Source organism: Pyxicephalus adspersus, chromosome 1 (assembly GCF_032062135.1).
Source record: "Pyxicephalus adspersus chromosome 1, UCB_Pads_2.0, whole genome shotgun sequence".
In the NCBI taxonomy this organism is placed as follows: domain Eukaryota; kingdom Metazoa; phylum Chordata; class Amphibia; order Anura; family Pyxicephalidae; genus Pyxicephalus; species Pyxicephalus adspersus.
Window position 1 is genome coordinate 171,637,597 of NC_092858.1, and position 20,334 is coordinate 171,657,930.

At 41.8% G+C, this 20,334-nt stretch overlaps 1 protein-coding gene across 1 annotated transcript in view; it reads left to right on the forward strand.

Annotated features, from left to right (window-relative positions):
• ARHGAP31 (Rho GTPase activating protein 31) overlaps positions 1–20,334 on the forward strand; it is a 98,634-nt gene that overhangs the window by 50,529 nt on the left and 27,771 nt on the right. Inside the window, exons 3-4 of the mRNA XM_072398403.1 lie at positions 2,237–2,381; positions 19,800–19,882. Coding sequence (XP_072254504.1) covers positions 2,237–2,381; positions 19,800–19,882 — 228 coding nt within the window. The remainder of the gene's footprint in view (positions 1–2,236; positions 2,382–19,799; positions 19,883–20,334) is intronic.

Consider the following 20,334-nt stretch of genomic DNA (forward strand, 5'->3'; position numbering starts at 1 on the left):
GGTGATCCAGCAAACCTGGAATAGATTCCCTACAACCTACCTAAGATCAGAAATATTGCAGGTTTGTTGGATCACCCAGGCTCTCCCATGATAGTCTATCTTTAATAAAGCACGCCCATTATGGTAATGCAAACTCTCCAGTATTGAGTACCCCCAATACCCAGCTCATCAGACAAGAAATATATGCCAGGGGGATAGGCAGGATGAAAAAGTAAATGAATAAAAGATTCGTGTTTTTTTGCTGGCTGTGCTCCCATTGAGAACCGATAACCTCCCAACAGTCACAAAAAGTATTTTTTTTAATCATTTAAAGCCCACATTACCCATGATAAATATTGAGGGAGCTTAGAAGGACTTTAAATTTGACTTTATTCTAATTCCATTATCAGTTAGTCTTGCAGGGTTTGAATATTTTTAGAATAGGAATTTCAATATTTAGGTTGGACAGTAATTGCTGTGGGAATGGTAATACACCTTATGGATATTCCATATAATTATTGTTTAATGGGTGTCGGCACATGGGAACACAGAGTGATCTCCTGGCCTAATAATGGGATTATATGACAGCTATATATAGACTGTGTGCTAGTTACAGCCATTCCAGGACATCTAAGTCAGAAATAATATTCATTAGATTGAAAAAAAATACAATGAATGTGTAAAATATCTAATAAAATGCAATTATATATAAAGAGCGTTGGATCTTTGTTCTTTGATTAGCATGTGCACTGATCTCTTCTTCAGGGTCAGTCTGCAAGACTAATAGATTATATTATGTTCTTGAATTGAGATTGGAGAATTTATTCACTCCCTGACTTATTATATCCTGCAAGGTCACCAAAGACACAACCCCCGCTGAACCTGCAATGCATACGCGAGACATAGTCCTCGGTTCTGGCCAGTGCGGCCCCCCAGTTGGGGTCCCCAACCACTGGTTGAGGACCGCTTCTACATAGGGGGGAACTCCATACATAGATGGCTGGTTATTGATCCTTCTGCAGTTGTCTTGCTCTGCAGGGGTGGGACCTTTTAATCCTTACTTCTGATTGGCTGGTGGGGTCAACCAACCAGACGTTGAAACTAAGCACTTACACCAATAATAGAGTAATAGGCAAACTCTGAACAAAGTCAGTAAAAGCTGCTTTTGGGGTGAGAAGCTTTCAGTAAGGTTATTCAAGTTGTGTGGTGAGGTGGGTGGAAGGGATTGGGGTTGGAGATGCTGGGGCAATGTGTTTTACCTATGTGCTTGTATTTCAAGGGCTGAATTGCTCCATTTAATAGCTTTATCTCTTCCGAGAATTTGGGAATTTGGGCACATTCAGCCAAAAGAGTGTTTGTGAGGTCAGGTGCAGATGTTGAATGAGGAGACTGGGCTTAGAGCTTCCATTGCAATTCGTCCCAAAGGTGTTCAGTAGGGTTGAGGTCAGGGCCACTGAAGGTTCTTTACCCCAAACTCATCAAACCACCTCTATATGTACAAGGGCACAGTCATGTAGGAACAGAAAAAAAATTTGCCCACATTGTTGCCCCATGGTTGAAAGCATACAATCCTCGAAAAACCTACTTTCTGCCTCTATCCTTTACCGGAAGCACCTGAATTCAGTCATTTAGATCTATGCATGTCTATAGGCTGTATCATAAGATTCCTGCACTTACCTTCCTTAAGCCCTTCCACCTCTATTGTCCACTAATGCTGGCCAGAGAAATACCCATTGGTATGGTTTCGATTTGGGATCCCCCATAAGGCTCCTAATGCATCCCAAGGTTTAGTGCTTTGTGATTGGCCTATTGCCAAATATTGGAACTGGGGTGCAGAAGATTTCTATAGTCCCGCTCAAGTTTCATCTTTTAAAGAGTTAATACAATTTCTTGCACATTTTGGAGACCCTTGGCACCAGGTTTGGCACTGGTGGTGGCGCTGAAGAAAGAGCAAATGCTGGCATCTGGTGGTATCTAACTTTCTGCATTAAATTTGTTAATTTTACTTACAGAAAAAATTCCAGAACATCTTGATATTAAATGTGTTAAATATGGCATTACTGTTACAAGCTGGATAAATATAAAATATCATTCTGGGCAGCCTAATGTTGTCATGGTAATGTGTCCCTGTAAAAGTTTAAGCTGTCTATTTTTTTTTTCTCCATGCTGATATCTGGAAAAAAAAATTGGCTCTGATGCACAAGGAACGACCATATTGCATTCACTCATCTACATTTTCATTTTTATGTCATTACAGGCAGGAGTTTGGCTCGGACCAGTGTCCTGACCTAACAAAGGAAGTCTACCTCCAGGACATTCACTGTGTTGGGTCACTTTGCAAGCTCTATTTCCGGGAGTTGCCCAATCCACTCCTCACCTACCAGCTTTACGCCAAATTCACAGTAAGATGTCTTCTTCTACTTCTGGATGTGTTGGCTTCATATGGACTTGTCTACCAATCTCAATACCAAAAAATGCTACCTCATTGCAAACCATGGATGGTGCCTTCTATCACCTCTTTTGTTCCAAAGATCCACTCATAGTCCTATTCTGGTTTCTTTATAGTTATTAGTTTAGTAGGTGTAACTTGACTATTTTTGAACCTATCCCTGTCCTCCTGCTAATTGCCTGTCCCTTGTAGGCCAGTGGGATTTATAGTAGATCAACAGCCAGGAGGCCAGGAGATAGTCAGGACTTGCTGATAGGTCTTCAGAGTTGAAGAGTCTTGCAGGACTGCACTGACAAAGGTTTAATGAACAAGATTTGCTCCTATGCCCCCCAAACATGGTGCAATTTAAGATATATCAACACAGATTCCTCACCAACTCAACAACTCAGGACATGCAGGTTCTCCACTCACCATTGCCACCATTGTCATTACCAATTACCATTGGCACCATTGCCACTCACCATCTTCAGTCTCAGCCAAAAAATCCATCATTATTACTTGGTGTAATCAATCGGCACCTCTGATATTTGATTCTCTGACACTCAATCAATAAACATTAGGTATTAGTCATGGCATGTCACATTCTTGATTTCTATGTGATTCAATCTGTTTGGTTGCATTGATTGGGCGATTCAGTGATCTAATGGATGTAGATGTGTTCACCATTAGGCAGTGAATTCCATAATAGGTGCATAGTGGATGATAAGTTGACTTTAAAGAGTAAGAGAAAATGATTATAACCCCTTTCAAGTTTTTTTATATAGTTTGTGTCTACCTGGGGAAATTTCCCTTCTTTTTCTGTTCTGGAAACACGGCCATACCTGTCAAAACAAGCAGGCTGCCATTTTCCTCCATCCTCCTGAAAATGCAACTTTCCTGGTTTTAATTCTAATCCTTTAGACTTTGTATTTTTGGGTCAGTAAGCCAATGCTTTTGCTGACACTTGGTGGCTTCCTGAAAATTTGGCAAAGTCTTTGGAATTTCCAATAAGAGGGTGCAGCAATGGTTCATACATGCAGAACTTACTCTTCAAATCTAAGCTGGACGTTGGTTGGCATGCCGTGCTGGGAACTGCAGTCCAGTGCAGAGCACAAAGTATAACTCAACCTAACATAGGGGAACCCTTGAAATAACTTTCAGGTCTTAGGGAACCCCTTATATAATTACTTTCTCCACAGCTCACAGTATATTAGTTTGGTGATCAGTGAGAAGAATGCCTCATACAATGCTGGCCATTGGGAAGAATGTCACCATTACAGATAGCCAAAAACCTCATTGGTGTCACCTAAACTGACCCGAGAGGCACAAACTGCTCATTGCTCAAGGAACCGCTATAAATCTGTGGAGGAACCCTGGATGATAAATCCTGTTATAACTAGCAAATGAACACTGAATGCACGGTGTATACATTCAGTGCTGAGTAGGCATATATCAATATGCACAAAAAAAGTTTGACCCCGAAAAATTTAGACTCAAGTTGAAAATTTCCACCAACAACAAGTGCAAATTTACTGTTCAAAGGGCCGTAGGTTTCTCACAGGTATATCTACAATGAATCCAATATGAGGACTGCCATTGGTTTTCCTTTTTTGGAAAAGCTACCTGCCTGGCTGTTATGTTGGCCCATGTTGTGGCCTTAATATATTCTGAACGAGGAAGCAAGACCCACCCACCAAAGTCACCTTGCCACTTATTATACTCGTTTATCAAGATCTCCCTAGGTGTCACATCTGGTTTACCCTGTGAACCTAATTCTGCCAAACACTGTGCTATCGTATTGCTCCACCTGAGAATCCATTTGCCCTTCCATGTCATCCCACCAGGTGAATCTAGTGTCCTAGGTCTCAGATGCCAACATCATTCACTAAATGTGAGAGGCCAAATCAGGAGATAGATTACCTAGGAGAGAGAAGACTCCAAAAAATACAATACTTTCTGAAAGATACATTGTAGACAAAGAGGGGGCAACTTCTCAGTGTTTCCCTCGAGCAGCAAAAAGTCTAGAAGAACCCAGTATTCACCCCAGAAATGTTAATAATCTGGATGGGGAAAAAGCTGTAGGCGGGTGGCAGCCCCTGTATTCTGACCTAACTTTTAGGTAATCACCCAAAAATAGCCGGGTGGTTACTGAAAAGTGCCGGGCGGTGTGCCCAACTAAAAGGGCCTGGAGAGAACACTGAGAACCCCTGCCAGTTCTTCTGTTTTTTTTAATCTGCTTCCTTGTTCAGAATATTTTATGGCCATGGGGTCAACATAGCAGCAAGGTAGGTAGCCTTCCCAAAAAGCCAGTACTGATATTGCATTCATTGTAGATATACCTGCAGAAAAAGCCTTGCAGGAAGCTCACGGGCCTTTGAACAGTTAATTTGCACTTGCCGTTGGCAGAAATTTTCAACTGCTGGCTTGAACGTACCCAGCAGAAAACTTCACAGGTTCTAAAGGGAACAAAAGGCAGCATTTAGAATCTTTGAACCCCCTACACGTATGACCAGCCGGGGGATCTCGCTACTCACTAACAGTACATACAATACTCCATAAAAGTTTGCCGTTTGGCTTTGATGTCTTCAAGTCCTCGGAGGACTTAATGGCTCGCTGTTGCATTATGCCGGAAGGTGACGGTTAGAGACTTTGGCCTACTTGTAAAGTCCTTGCGACTCCCCGCTGTTCTCCGTCCAGCGGTTTCGCTGTCGGTAACTCATTCTTAGCTTCTGCCTGCAGCGCAAAGTTCCGTTGTCATAGAAACAGCATGAGCACGGAACTCTGATGTCATCTTTTAATATAACTTAATTCCTATCTTAGAGGACAGAATAGCCGCCAGGCCAGCGGGATGCAAAAAACGGAGAAGTGGCAGGTGTATGCTTAGCACGGCATGATTTCAAATCTTAAGTTATTGCCGTGGGTGAAATAAATCAAATTTAAGAAAATCGAATTTTGATGCAAGATTTTTGGATTTGCTTTCCCTTTTTTTTTTGTTTTCCTTTTAATGCATAAAGATCAGATTACCCCAGGTAATGTTCTGTATCTCACCGCAATACCTCCCTGCTGAGATAAAATCTTGTGCCTATAGAATCCATTGTTTCTTTCGGTTAATCCTGATTGGCAGACTTGCATGTGCTGCTTACTAAGCAGGAAGCAGTGCCTGCATATGGAATCAATAAATACATCTGACCCCCACCCGCCCCCATTCACTTTGCAATACTAAGTAGAGACTAATTGATTTTTTTTATCAAGCTCCTGGCATTTATGTTTAAAGTAACCCTCGGTTCGGTAATAAAAAGGGCTCTTATACTTTTTAATGTTACCTTTGTGGTTCTAACTGAAAGTAATGGACTCACGTCAACTAAAGAAAAATGCAAATGTAGCATTGTAAATCAAACATATTGGATGCATGGTGGTCATTATGGTATATACCTATTTTGGAAATTTTCCACATGTAGGGCGATTGTTTCACTTGAGCTCTCCCCATCTTCTATAGCAGTCATTGAACTACAAGTACAAGAATTTCCTGCAAAGCAAAACCCCTGACAATGATGGCATTTTTGTAAACTCATCCCCTGCTGCTGTAATAAAAATGTGGAACGGGTATGGGGCTGTAAAACGGAGACAGAGGCGATCGGCTGTATGTGTACATTGTACATGCGTGCCTTGTATAACCGTGCAGCTGTCGAAAAGATTCATATTTATAGGTCTGGTATTTAAAGAAACATTTCACGCTGAGCCCTTCTCTTCTTTTATGTAAAGATTCTTTTTTTATGTTGTCATCCAGCTTTACATTACTGACTTACAGGAATAATGCATTTGGAAGGGCGAAGTTGTCTTCTGTTATATCTTTAGGTTCATTTTACTCATCCTAAGAGGAAGGGGTAGTGGGTTCTCTTTGATGTCTATGGGTTAATCCTTCATATCCAGGGGCCCATCAGAATGGAATGGTTTCTTGGCACAGTGGCAAAAAGGCAACAGCAGATAGGGGCCAATCGGAGGGACAGGTGGCCCCCTATACCAGTAGTCCCCAACCTTTTTAAACTTACGGACTTTGGACTGCACATGCAGTAAACCCCAGTAAAGTGAAATGATACCCCAGTAAAATGTCTTCAGTGATATCTTTAGGTTCATTTTACTCATCCTAAGAGGAGGGGGTATGGGTTCTCTTTGATGTCTATGGGTTAATTCTTCATATCCAGGGGCCCATCAGAATGTAACGGTTTCTTGGCACAGTGGCAAAAAGGCAACACCCCAGTAAAGTGACGTCATGATGCCAGAACCAACCTGTGTCCAGAAGCACAACCCACCCAATGCCCTGAGCCTGCGATACATAGAGGGGACATGGTCCGTGGATCTCTGGCCAGTGCGCCCCCCCCAAGCGGGGTCTGCAGACCACATATTGGGGACTGCTGGTGCTCTCACGACCCAGCTGTCAGATGGCCATGCCCCACTAGTGGGCCGTGGACTTGCCCTATACAACACAAAAACCTTATTTAGGGGGGTATATCACTGTGAACCACTGGAGGGTTTTTCCAGGACCTCTCTTGGGTCAGGCTGACCTTGGAGAGAAACATATGACCTCTGTAAAGTCAAATGTCTGTAGATCCAATTTTATCCTGGCCAAGGGGTGCCTGTCTTCTGTAATGTCTATAGGTTTATTCTTTTCATCCAGAAATGGTGGTGTCTGTTGTGGGAGATTAGTTTCCAACTCATTGCTGCAAAGAGGTATTTCAGACCTCATGTCAATTCAGTATTTTTACCTTGCAGGGGATCAAAGTCATCCCCAGCATGACAAAAGCACAAATTTTAGCCTCCCTACTCTTTCTGTGGGTCACACAGACTTCAACTTTGGGAGACCTTTTGGGCTGTCCTAGCACACCTAGCCTCAGGCTGCAACTTACACCAGCCAGGTGCCTCTTGAATATCAATGGCCAGGTGCTCCAGAGCAATTGCCAAATTCTGGCCTGGAAAAGGGAATGAGTACCTGTCCCACCCATTGCTTCCTGGATACTCCTGGCCTTTATCCCCCAAATAAAATGCAGCAAATCTGCAGCAACATAATTACACAATCCAGGCCCTGTAATGCCCTTTCCAGAAGAAATTGTGAAAGATGATGCCAAATACCCTGCAAACTTGCCATCAAATACTTCATCCTGCCACACTGTCCTGAAATCTTTAGACCCATTCTTATCCTGACTGAGCGGCACTTGTCCTCTGTTTATGGGTTAGTTCCTCCTATGCTTGGAGAGGGGTGCATGTTTTTTTTGTGATATCGATAAGTTATTTTTCTCATCTTGAAGTAGGGGACCTGTCCTGTGTGATGTCTATAGACCAAGGGGTTCCTGTTCCTGTAATGTATATAGGTTAGATCCTATCATCCAGAAAGAGGGGTTCCTGTCTTGTGTGATGTATTTGAGTTTATTCTTTTAATCCAGAAAATAATTTTCCTGTATGATGTCCATAGACCCATTCGTAATCTGACTGAAGGGTGCCTGTACTTTGTACTGTCTATGGGTTTGTTCTTCTTATCCTGAGACAAGAGCACCTGTCTTTTGTGATGTCTATAGGTGAATTCTACTTCTGATTTCCTGATTGATGGGTTCATGTCTGCTCTGATCTCTAAAGGCTTGTTCTTATCTATTACCTAATGACCTTATTGTTCAACAAATTATCTATCAGCAAATTACATGACTTGTTTCCATGTTGTACCTACCCATTACATTACCACTATCCAAGTTATAACTAACAGGAATGCCATCACTAATGTTCAGTTTGTATCCCGCAGTAATGTCATCACCTCTCCCCAAGTTGTAACTCCCCAAGGTATGTTGTATCTAATAGGAATAGCATCATTGCTCTCCAAACTGTATACATAGCAATTACATTATTGCTTTCCATGTTGTACCTATCAACAATGATATTACCGTTATCCAGTTGTATATAATAACAATATCATCACTTATTATGAAGTTGTATATCTTAGTAATGACATCACCGCTCCCCAAGTTGTATCTCGTTGGAATGACATCATTGCTCCTCATGTTGTATCTGTTAGGAATAGCATCATTGCTCTCCGTGTTGTATCTCGTTGGAATGGCATCATTGCTCCCCATGTTGTATCTCGTTGGAATGACAATATTACTCTCCATGTTGTATCTGTTAGGAATGACATCACCGCTCCCCATGTTGTATCTTGTTGGAATGATGTTGTATCTCGTTGGAATGGCATCATTACTCTCCATGTTGTATCTGTTAGGAATGGCATCACTGCTCTCCATGTTGTATCTGTTAGGAATGACATCACGTGGCAAGTTGCAAAGTGTCCAAGTTGTATCTAATAGAAATAACATCAGTCCTTCCTCTGAATTGGCTTCATTTCTGTTGACTTATTCTAGCAATGTGTTGGTTATGTTGTATCGGTTCACAGAGGGCAGTAGTAAAACGCGTGCATAAATGGATTTATCTTGTGTCAGTCCGGGGCCTCATCCAGCTGGACTTCAAGCCTGGCAAAGCTCAGTGCAATGGGAATTAACTTTTTATTTTCTCTGTCAGTGAGACTCTTGAAATCATTAAAGAACATTTAAGTCAGCAAAGTATTACGTATACCTTACTGACATCAGTATTATGTGAACATCCGGGTAGATTTGAGGATCCACATTTAAAGTCCAACAGGCTCAGACAACTTTTTGCTTTTTATTGTAGGGTCAGATTTACAGTCACAGTCTCGTCCTTGCTATGTAAGTAGCATTTATCAGATGGAGGTCTGAAATTGGTGGCCTCCATTGTTTTCCTAAGAAAGGCTTTATTTTTTGGTATATAGGGGTCTTATGGAACACAAAGCAGTTTTTTTGGAAAAGGTGGCTATACTGAAGTTGAGTTTCTCACGCGGTCAGTCTAGGTGGAAAGAGCACTTTATCCTTAACTGTAAAATTCCCATGATGAGCCTGAATGCTTAGGAATGATCTGTACACAGACAGTGTTTTATTCCAACAATGTATATCTGTGACAGAGAGGAGTAGACGGCACTCCCAGAATGTTTACATATCACATTCACAGCATTCCTGGTGTCTCCGGCTGGCTGCTTTCTGCTGCCCTGATGTAGGTGCCAGCTTGGTTTTCCAATATATATCTCTGTCTTCATGGTGCAAGAATATTTATATTTGTATGACCTCACTTACTGGTAGAAAGGAAAAAGATCTTTTAATAAACAAAGGAGAATCTGCTTTAGTAAATTGCCAAAGAGAATACAATGTGGGTTTTATAAAAATGTATATTGAATAATTTTAAGGTTTTGTTACCTGGAGATCCTTCTATAGCACTTTTCGATAAAGGAAGATAATGTTAGGCTTCTGCCTTGTAATTTGCAAAAGCCTCCTGCACACTCTCCTTAAATCAGAAGAAAAAAAAGTATTTACAGCATAAGTGCCGAACTCAGCACACAGTTACCTTTTTCTAAGTGCCCTGTGACAATGCCCCAAAACTTGTAAATGCTGCATCCCCAGAAGCTGCCATCTTTCTGGTCCACTGAAATCCTCGTTCGCCACTGCAAAACCATAAATAAACTAACTCCTGCATGTGCATTTCCAGCAACTAAGTCTATTCTTATCAGTGCCAGAAATAGAGCCAGGCTCTACACTCCATGGTGCATGCACTGTGCAGAGTGGGCAAGAAAACCAAAAGCCACCAGAAGCAGGGGAACTTCACATGTCTCTTCTGCAAACTCCTCTACTGCCTGATAACTTTTTTATTGTGAGTTTCTGCTTTACAGCTTCAATTTATCTTTGGCTTGGTTTGAAGTATTTTTAGGGACTTCTTTCTTGTGCATGTGCTGTGCTTGCTTCCTTTTTTTATTTTTATTTTATCCGAAATGTTAAAGATAAATACCGGTGCAAACCTTCCATAGAAGATAATATTGATAAATACAATGTATTATATACTTGTTCCAGGGGGTAAAGTCAGCCGTTAGACTGGTTATCAGGTCCGCTTGATGTGCCATACCTTTGGGAGGTCTGTCTATCTATCTATCTATCTATCTATCTATCTATCTATCTATCTATCTATCTATCTATCTTCTGAAAGTCAACCTTAATAAAACATAATTTATCATCTTCCCCTGCTCATCTTTATACCTGGTAATAACTCATTAATTTGGTCCACCCCCCAGACACAATGTGTTGATATCACCTTTGATTCAGCCCTTTCCTTCTCTCCTCAACATCTCTAGGTCTTGACTGTTCCAGCTGCCCAACATCTCCAAAATCCGCCCCTACCTGTCCCCAGAGACCACCAAACTCCTTGTACACGCTCTTATCATCTCTCGTCTGGACTACTGTAACCACCTCCTCTCTGGTATTCCACTAACCCGACTCTCTCCTCTACAATCTATTATGAATGCTGCAGCCAGACTCATCCATCCTTCCCTCCGCTCCTCTTTCGCTGCATCTCTTTGTAGTTCTCTCCATTGGCTTCCATTTCACCTTAGAATCAGATTCAAGCTCCTGTGCTTTGCCTTCAAATCCCTCCACACTTCTTGTCTCACTTATCTTTCTGACCTGTTAGAAAAATCCCCCCCTAGCCGCTCTCTTCACTCCTCCAATGACCTACTAATGACTTCCTCACTCATAACCTCATCACATGCATGGCTCCAAGACTTTTCTAGAGCTGCCCTGACTCTCTGGAATGGTCTTCCTCGTCCTATTCGGCTTGCTCCTACTTTCTGAACATTTAAAAGACTGCTCAAAACCCATCCCTTCAAACTTGCCTACCCATCTTCTTCTGTCTTCTAAAATCCTCACAACTTACCCACCACTCCATATCCTCTTAGATTGTAAGCTCTTCGGGGCAGGGCCCTCTCCTCCTCCCTTGTTGTCTGTATCTGTCATTTGCAACCCCTATTTAATTTTTAATTTAATTTATTTATTGTACAGAGCTGGGTAATATGTTACGTGACATTTATTAATAATAATAATAATAATATTAATACCTACCTATGTACTCTCCCTCACTTTCTCTTTCTCTCAGTAATTGCAGACAGCATGAATGGTTTTATTAAGCCTATTAGAGAAAAGCAGAAAGTTTGTTTAGTTCTGGACTGAAATGACCTTGGGATTTTTATGCATTTAGCTGAAAAAAAATATTTTCCTGAACAATAAAAAAAAAAAAAGTTGCACATAAAGCGGAGGAAACATCTTTGTGGTTTAGCATAAAGCTGCTTTTAGATGGTGATGTAGCTGGGGCAGCGTTAAAAGCAGCAGCCATAAAGGGAGGTCATTGGTGAGCCCAGAATGTTTGTGAAGCCGTATTAAACAACAAGTTGGAAATACTGCAGACTGCGCAGATAAACAAAGCAGACAGTACAGAGAACAGGGGGCCAATGTCAGGCTGTCTGATGAGGATCAAAGCCTCCGAAATGTGAAATAAATTTGAGCATGGAGACCTTTATCTTGATAAAGTGTATGTCAGTCCATCATGATTGCACCAAAGGCTACAGAATGCTTCAATGTGTCTGTAATTTGAATATTATTATTATTATTATTAAGCGGGATTTATATAGCACCAACATATTACACAGCACTGTAGATTAAATAGGGATAATATGTTACTTTATATTTAAATATTGACCTTTATTACTTTATATTGGGAAACCTCAAAATAAGAAAGAGATGCAGGGATCTTTAGCTGTGCTGGACTGAAAGATTAACTCCGAGCAAGCAGCTAACTACACATGGAACTCTAACAAATCCTGTGCCAAGTAACTCTGTTGAGCAGCTCTTGTGTTCCAGCCATCCTATCCAGGTGACCTTAGTTTTCTCCACTGCAGATCAGCAATACAGATTGGTCACTCACCTGCCCCCGGACTGCTGATTGGATGCTGAAGAAGTATCAGAACAACCCCGAAAGATGGAGGTTCTCCTTTTGGTGGTCTGTATGACATGGATACATCTATTGGCTGTCTTGTTGTGAGGTCCTCTCAGGGTACAGAGTGAAATGGAGGGGAGTTATTTTTTGCTAAGATATTGGTTTTCTAATTTCCCCTGTAGGATCAGGGGGTATACTATAGGAAAAAGCTCCAATGGGGACACCTGTTCCAGTATTGAAAACTTTATTTAAGAGAGTTTTTCTTGTTTCCTGTTGCATTTTAAGGACAGGAAGTGAAGAAAAATCTCCCTAGGGGGTCTTAGAGTTTTTTTTTCCTGCTCTCTTTCCAAAACTACTTGGCTGGGCTTGAACTTTAAGTTTCAGATTTTAACTTAAACTCCAAACTTTCCACATTGATTTTCAGCTTTGTAAAGGTTGAGTTCCATCTGTTAATTTTGATCACAGCCTTCTGCAATGTACAAATATTTGATCTGGGCACTCAGGAGTCTGTGTAGATGTTGGTTGAAGCATCTCCGGGAGGCTCTGTGATTGCCGAGAGTAATTTGGAGGTGTTGATGCAATCACAGTGGCAGCCATTCTTATCTGGAGAGCTCCGGCCTCTTCACCCGGTCTGGGCGCTGCAATGATCTGTGGGGGTTATCGTCTATTATCCGTGTACCTCTGATTGCTGCCTTTGTAGTCGCTCCAGGATGGAATGTCGGCACCCTGGCATTTTATTCTGAGAGTCTTAGATATCAAATTCTGAGCTAAAAACAAATCAAAGGATTAAAAATGGAATCAGTGAGGATAAAAATGTGGGCAGTTTCATTCTTGAATTGCTTTAAAGTGTTGTATGCAATAAAAAATGCTGCAATGTTCATTAATATGCCAGAAATCCAGTAAGCTCCTAACTTCTTGTTAGGCTGATAAGGTAGTGAAAATGCTGAGCTAGGATCCCAAGCAGTGTTTTGTCAGTTCTCCTTGCTGGACTACAGAATTTTGTCTCAGCCCTGTCTGTTACATTCCGCATGCATAGGTTGAATTATTTCCAGGTAAAGCAGATCATTGATTCCTATGTGCAGGGAAAGGGCTCTTGGGAGATGTAGTTTTAGGGTGGGCTTTCATGAGTAGGAACTTATCTCACTTACAAGTCTGGTGAAGATGTAATAAAATATGTTTCCTATTGTAACTCATTGTCCATATACTGTAACCAATGGCCCACCTTGTCAATGGAGATGGATCCATTGTAACTCCTGGTCCACCCTGAGCATGGTTAAGGATAAATTGCAACTTGTAGTGCACCCTTGTCACGCTTAACTCTTCTTCATTAAAGTGCAGGCATCTCCATCCTGCGCATGCATGCAGTTCTGACCCTGGGCGTCCCTGCTCTTCCAAGTTTTATCAGTTTCGCCCATTCCACCGGCCAATCAGGAAATAGCCTCCTAATCATCTCAGGCTATTTAGCTAGCTCAGACACAGCCCTCAGCTTTTGTGCAACATGTCTCCACTAGTGCTGAGCCGCCTAGCTCTGCTGAGCATTTCCTGTACACCTGTTGTTTCCCAGCCCATTCCCTCATGATGTTCCAGTGTTCCTCCCAGTCTGTGGTTATCCTGGTGTCCCCCATGCCTCCTGTTGCTTCCAGTGACCCCTGTGTTCCTATGTCTGTGGTGGCCCCTGTGTCACTGGTGTCTATTTCCTGGGTCTCTGGTATTTGACCCCTGGCGTGTGACCTGACCTCTCTTGCTTGCTGCCTGCTTTGACCCTGGAATCCCTTGACAATTCTTCTGATTAGTCATTTCATACTGTGTATCTTCCTGCGAACCCTGGTGTGCCCAAGGACCCTTACCTGGCAGTAACCAGCAATGCAACATCCTCACCACTAGAGGCTTTAAAGAAAACCTGGTTACTGCTTAGATTCTGCGCCTTGGCCCTTCTCAGTGGTCCGGCTATTTCTGTGCAAGCCGGAGCCCCCCCTGGTGGCCCTGTCTCCCCAAGCGTTACAGGTCTTATAATAGGGATGGATATATATTTACTCATGGTACACCCTGGCGATGAGGATGGATACTTTGGGTCTGTTTATTAAAGCTCTAAAAGACTACAGAAGATAGAACCCAGGTTCACCCATATTCTATCTTCTCCAGTCTTGGAGACTTTTAATAAATCAGGTTCATTGTAACTCATGGTCCACCTTGCGAAAGAATATAGGTAAATTGTTACTCATGGTCTGCCCTGTCAATAGAGATAGATACACCTTAACTAGTTGTCCACCTTGAGACTACTGATGGATACTAGTATTTCCCTCTATGTGCAGAGGTTGTCACTACATACCTAGCAGAGGTAGATCCATAATAACTAATAATTCGTCTTGACATCCAGAAAGATAGTACATGCCTATGGACTACAACAGTTTAGTAGAAAGCCTTTAAGTAGTTCATGGCTTTTTTGAAACCCAACATTGGTATTTATACACTTTATATAAATATTAATTTGGAAAAAAGAAAAACAGTGGGCTCTGATATGAAAAGAGTGACCAGTCCTTGGCCATCTGCTTTGCCTTTTCCCTCCCACAAGTTGCTCCTCACCATTGGCTTTTCTCTCCGATGGATGACCTGGCTCCCCAATAGTTAAGTTCCATCTCCATCCATAGACGAGCCCATACCTCAAGAGAAAACCCAAAAAGTCCTCTGGGTGATATGACCACATTTTTAAGTATAGTCTTCTATGCATCATGTCTGCGAGGAAGGAGTTTATGGTCTTTGTTCTGGGTCATGTACAAGACAAGTCACAGTTCTGAGTGACATTCCATAATCCTCCAGCTCTTGCTCCCCGGAGGTGAACATCACCTTTAGAAATGACTGAAAATTCTATTTATCTTCCATACAACATTGCTTGCAGCACCATATGCTGTGTGTAATGTACCAAGTCATGGCCTCGCTCCTCATCTTCTCGGTGGCTTTGTTTTTCTACTACGAGGCCCCTTCCTCAGATATCTCTGTGTCCTAGAAAAACCTTGGATTGCGGGCCCGTAAAAGTTCTTTTAATGTTTCTTAACTAGTGATTAAACAACTTTTTCTATACCAAGTGGTGTTTTTGGAGTTTAAGTAGTTCTGTCGTTAAAATTCTCACTTGAAGCAACCCTGTTGCTATAGCAAAGAATAAAAATGATGTTGTACCTGTAAAAGAAGCTCCGCTTCCCTTTTGCCTTTTCTAAGTGCTGCTCAGATTGTGTAAATTCTTTTATGTTTCCTCCACCTATATAGGAGAATATAATGTATTTACGAGGAGGTCAGCAAGCATGGAGAGCTGCGAAGGACCAGGGAGATCAAAACTCCCAAAAACGGACCAATGTCACACTTACTTCCCCCACGCTAAAGCGTTGGTGCCTCTCTCCTGCACATGTGGGCAGTTCTGACCCTGGACGCGCCTTCTCCTCTAAGTTTTTTCAGTATCGGCCATCCTGCCAGCCAATCAGGAAATGGGAGAGCAAAGCCTCCCGGGGCATCCCGGGGATTTCTTGTGTGATGTAGGATGAAGAACAGGAGGAAGAAAAGATGGTAGCGCCGGCTCCAGGACAACGTGGGACTGGATGCAGGACATCCACAGAGGGATCGGACTGCCCTGCGGGATTGGAGGTAAGTGTATTTTTTTTTTTTTGCACTTTTGGGTTTAGTTTCTTTTTAGTCATCCCTGGCTATTTAGCAAGCTCAGACACAGCACTCAGCATCCGTGCAATGTGTCTCCACTAGTGCCAAGCCCCCTGGCTCTGCTGAGCATTTCATCTACACCTGTTGACTTATTCAGTGCTTTCCGTGTCCAGCTCCTGTGTTAACCCTTTATTGCCTAGTCTGGCATTTTCCTGGCTATTTCCTTGTGTTCGTTGACCCCCTTGTCACCCGTGTTACTTGTGCCTCCTGTCATTAACTGAGGTCCCCTGTGTCTGCTGTGGCCCCCATGTCACTGATGTTTTGATGATTTATGGTTTTTGACCCCTGGCTTGTTTCTGGCCTTTCTTGCTTTCTGCCTTGTCTTGCCTCTGGCCTTGACTATTCTCTTGCCTTGTGATTTGGTACCGAGCATCATCCTGCTCACCCTGGTGTGCCCAAGGGCCACAACCTGGCAGCAGTCCGCAGCGCAACATCCTCAACACTAGAGGCTCCAGAGAAGACTTGACTTCTGAATAGATTCTGCACCCTGACCCTTCTCGGGGCTCACACCACTACTGTGCAATCCATAGTGCCCCCTAGAGGCACCGTCTCCCTAAGCAATACAACACATTTGTTAGTTGACCCATTTCTGATGCATTCTTGCATTGGCTGGGGTACAGTGAAGCAGTTGTAATTCAATTCAATTAGCTTTTTATATTTTTATATATTTTTTTTTCATCTAACAAAAAAATTACTTGTACTTTTTATAATTTGATTTTTAATTAATTTATAATTAATATATACTTTTTATCATTTTAATATAATTATTTTATTGTTTGGTTTTGCGTGCACAGGATTTGGCGCTGACCTAATTCCCAATGTGTTGCAGAAAGAAGCTTGCACAGTGAAAGCCCTTTGGGCCGTTGGGTCCACTCCCTGCCCGGGGCTTAGTCTGTACTGGTGTCATGTCCCATCTGCTGATCTCTGCTTACCTGACTGACAGGCTGGAAGAATGTGTGTTTACCAGCAGCAGCAAGGGATTCACACTCCAGATACACAAATCCAGCAGATGTATTTCTTATCTCTTCCCACATCACCTCTCTGGACAGGCAGATGATTTGTTGCTGGAGTTCATTAGTAAATCATAGAGATCAGACAGGAGTCAGAGGAAAGTATTCCGAGTCCACCTCTTGTTGGTCCAGTGCTAGCCATATATGTGTCAATCAACCCGATCATTCTTTAATGATACTTTGCATCAAATCTACTCAGTTCTTCTGTTACTTTTTAACCTTTTTCATCCAATTTCACATCAACAAATAGAAAATGAACTAAAAAGTTTAAAAGTGTTTTAAAGTAGAAGTTAACCCTAAAGGGATGTCATTTGGTTTGAATAACTTTGTGCATCATAATTTACATTTTTGCAACAATTTGCAACCACTCCCTGTCTTATTGCTCTCCAGCAATGGCTTCTTGGTAATGTTCAGGCTGGGTTTACATTGCTGGTGCTTACATTGAACTACAATGTGTAATGTGTATTAGAAGGACAAATGGAGCTTTCAATAGGAGTCCATGTAATGGTGACAATGCAAGAGCACCATTGGGAGACAAAGACAGCGTGTTGTCACCCTATAATATGAAGACTCTTTATGGCCGATCATTTAGAGGAATCTATAGGTTAAATAACATTGAAGGACTCTAGGTTTCTATGCCTTGTTCCCAAAGTGATCACTTCTGCACAGCAAAATGTCAACAGACCATTTATTTCAACATAAATCACCCCAATCATATGATTATATTTGCAATGTACTTATTTTCTGCATAGTATTTATCTGTAAAAGCCTCCCCTTGAGTAAAGACTGCTGCTGGGTGCCCCCATTATGGATGTGATGTCAGCAGATTCAGCAAACGCTGGTCACCCCAGTGTCACTGTTCTATTACTTTGTTCCTCTCGAAGCTACATACAAGCTTATGTAGGGTGGCGAGGGGAGGAACAAAGGAGCTGGGCCAACACAAAGTAGATTTAAACACTTCAGAAAAAGAGAGATCTATGGGGGGCTGTTCTAATGGCTTGACTATTAATAGAACAATTGGTGGTCCATTTTGTCTTTGTTCGGTTAACCAAAGTTTTCCCCACTGTTTGTGTTGGTTCTTAGTTGAATAAAAATCCAATTAAAATTAATGACAGAGACAAATTCAATAATAATTCAAAGCATAAGGCTCAGAAAATCAGGCTGGCAGACTATGACAGCTATATTGTTGGGCAAATTTCTCACATTGACTCCAACTGGATTCAGATTTGGCTACAGATCTGTCATGGTCCACTGGGCAGATTTGCTGAGAGGTACTATATGGCTATGTGTATTAGTGTTTGGCCCTGGGTGCCTTACTCCATGCCTGTCAGTGACAGGTTTATTTGTTTTAGTACGAATGGCCGATGTTGGGCCACAGGTCCAAAGCCGAACTCCAAGCCTGTAAAGTCCAATAGTACATAAAAAATAATTGTTCATAGGTGGTAACAAGGACTTTTTATTAATTTGAAGAGTGTTCATAGAAATAGTAAAAATGGCAACCCAACTGGTGCCTCCAATCTAACAATAAGACCAAAAGAGATGTTCCTCTCTATCCGATCAAGCCCCATCCCAATGGATGTCTCCTGGCCTTGTGCTTTGATGGGGTTCATTAATCAGTCATCAAACTTCTCATTTCTATGGACAACTTCAGGCCTGAACCATACTGCATAGACTTGCATTAGGAAATACAAAAGGAAGATTACAGAACAGAATTCCAGGTACTTCGCTCGTCAGGGTGGGGCTTCTTCTTCTTTATGGAAAGTTATCCAAGCCTCTTGGCAAGTGTTAGGCAAATGTGAGCTTCGGGCCAAAGTCTTATCAGCAATAAAACAAGTTCATATCCAGCCAGAATATTTTGATTCATTTTGCTGGTACAACTTGTCTCTGGCGCCCTCTGAAATTATGGGATTTTTTTGGCTGTTCTGTCTTCCTTATAATGAATATGATCACAATCAAGCCAGCAGATGATAAATTTGTACACGTACTGGTATCTTCTGGCATGAGATTTATGAGCTTATAATGAGACTGTTAACACTCTAGTTAACCTGAATAAATGTTTAATATAAAAACAGCTTAGAAGATACTAGAAGAAGTGATAAATTCAGATTTTCACTCCCTTTCCCAAAATTTGTCTTCTTAGGGAGTCACCACCACAGCTGTAAGTTTAAATCAGCCTGGCAGAAGGTGTGTCTGCTTTGCAAGCTAATGAAGTTAAATGGGAGGTGATTGGATGGTTGTGGGAGGGTGTCACCAATCCAAAAGGTAACAGGGGGCGGGGCACTGACACTGAATCTACAGTTGCAGGCCTACTATATAACCTGGGGTGGACATAAGGAGGTACAAAGTGTGTATCTGCATAAGGTCGCCATACCCTTCTCAGCCACAAGAGACCCAAGTCATTTCTGCCTGGGGCCCCACTGTTGGCTACTATAGGTAGACATATAGTACAACAGAGGTGATGGCTACACATAAATTACTTTGCAAAGTCTAAAACAGTTCCTGTACATGGGTTTATTTTGCTGCTTTTTAAAATGTACCTTGTGTTGTAGAAATTGGATTTTATTTTTTTTTACAACTTACGTCTTCATGATGATCTGCTTGGCCATAATTCTTTTTAATCCAGTGGAAAAAGGATATTAATGGCTACCAATGTCCAGAAAACTTTATTAAAAAGTTGAATTGCTCTGATTGGCTAAAATGTTGGTCCTTTGAATGTTACCCTGATTTGATTGGTTTCAGCTGTTCTGGTGTTCTGATTGGTCACTGGTTGGTGTATATGACCGCTTACATTTCTAATTCTCTTTTTGTTTTTCCAGGAAGCCGTATCATGCTCGGTGGAGGGAGACCAGTTATCCCGAATCCAAAATGTCATCCAGGAGCTTCCTCCTTCACATTACAGGTAAGAGAACAGAATGATTGGGGTACCCTGGGGCACTCTACTGGCATTTATGAGTCGCAATGGGCATGAGCAAATCTGCCCAGGTTCAGCTTGAACCTGTAAACTATTTCACACATTTTACTTAATGTTTCAAAAAGCTTTGTGCAATGAAATCTGAAAGGTGAACCTTGTGATTTATTTCTGGCTATGTGAAAAGATAATAGGAAAGCTATTATCAGACTAATGGCATGGAATGTGAATACTGGCATGGGGAACGAATCTTTAAACCCAGATTAAAAGAAAAACAAAAAACTAATTTTTTTTAAAGATTTTAATTAGGGTAATTAAAAAAACATGCTTGGGATGCCTTAAAGCTCTACCTGGTGTTATGGAACAGTACCACGCACGGGCAAAATTTGCTATGAAGTTGATTGTTCCCTAGCTTGGCTTATATACAGCATGAGCACCCCAAT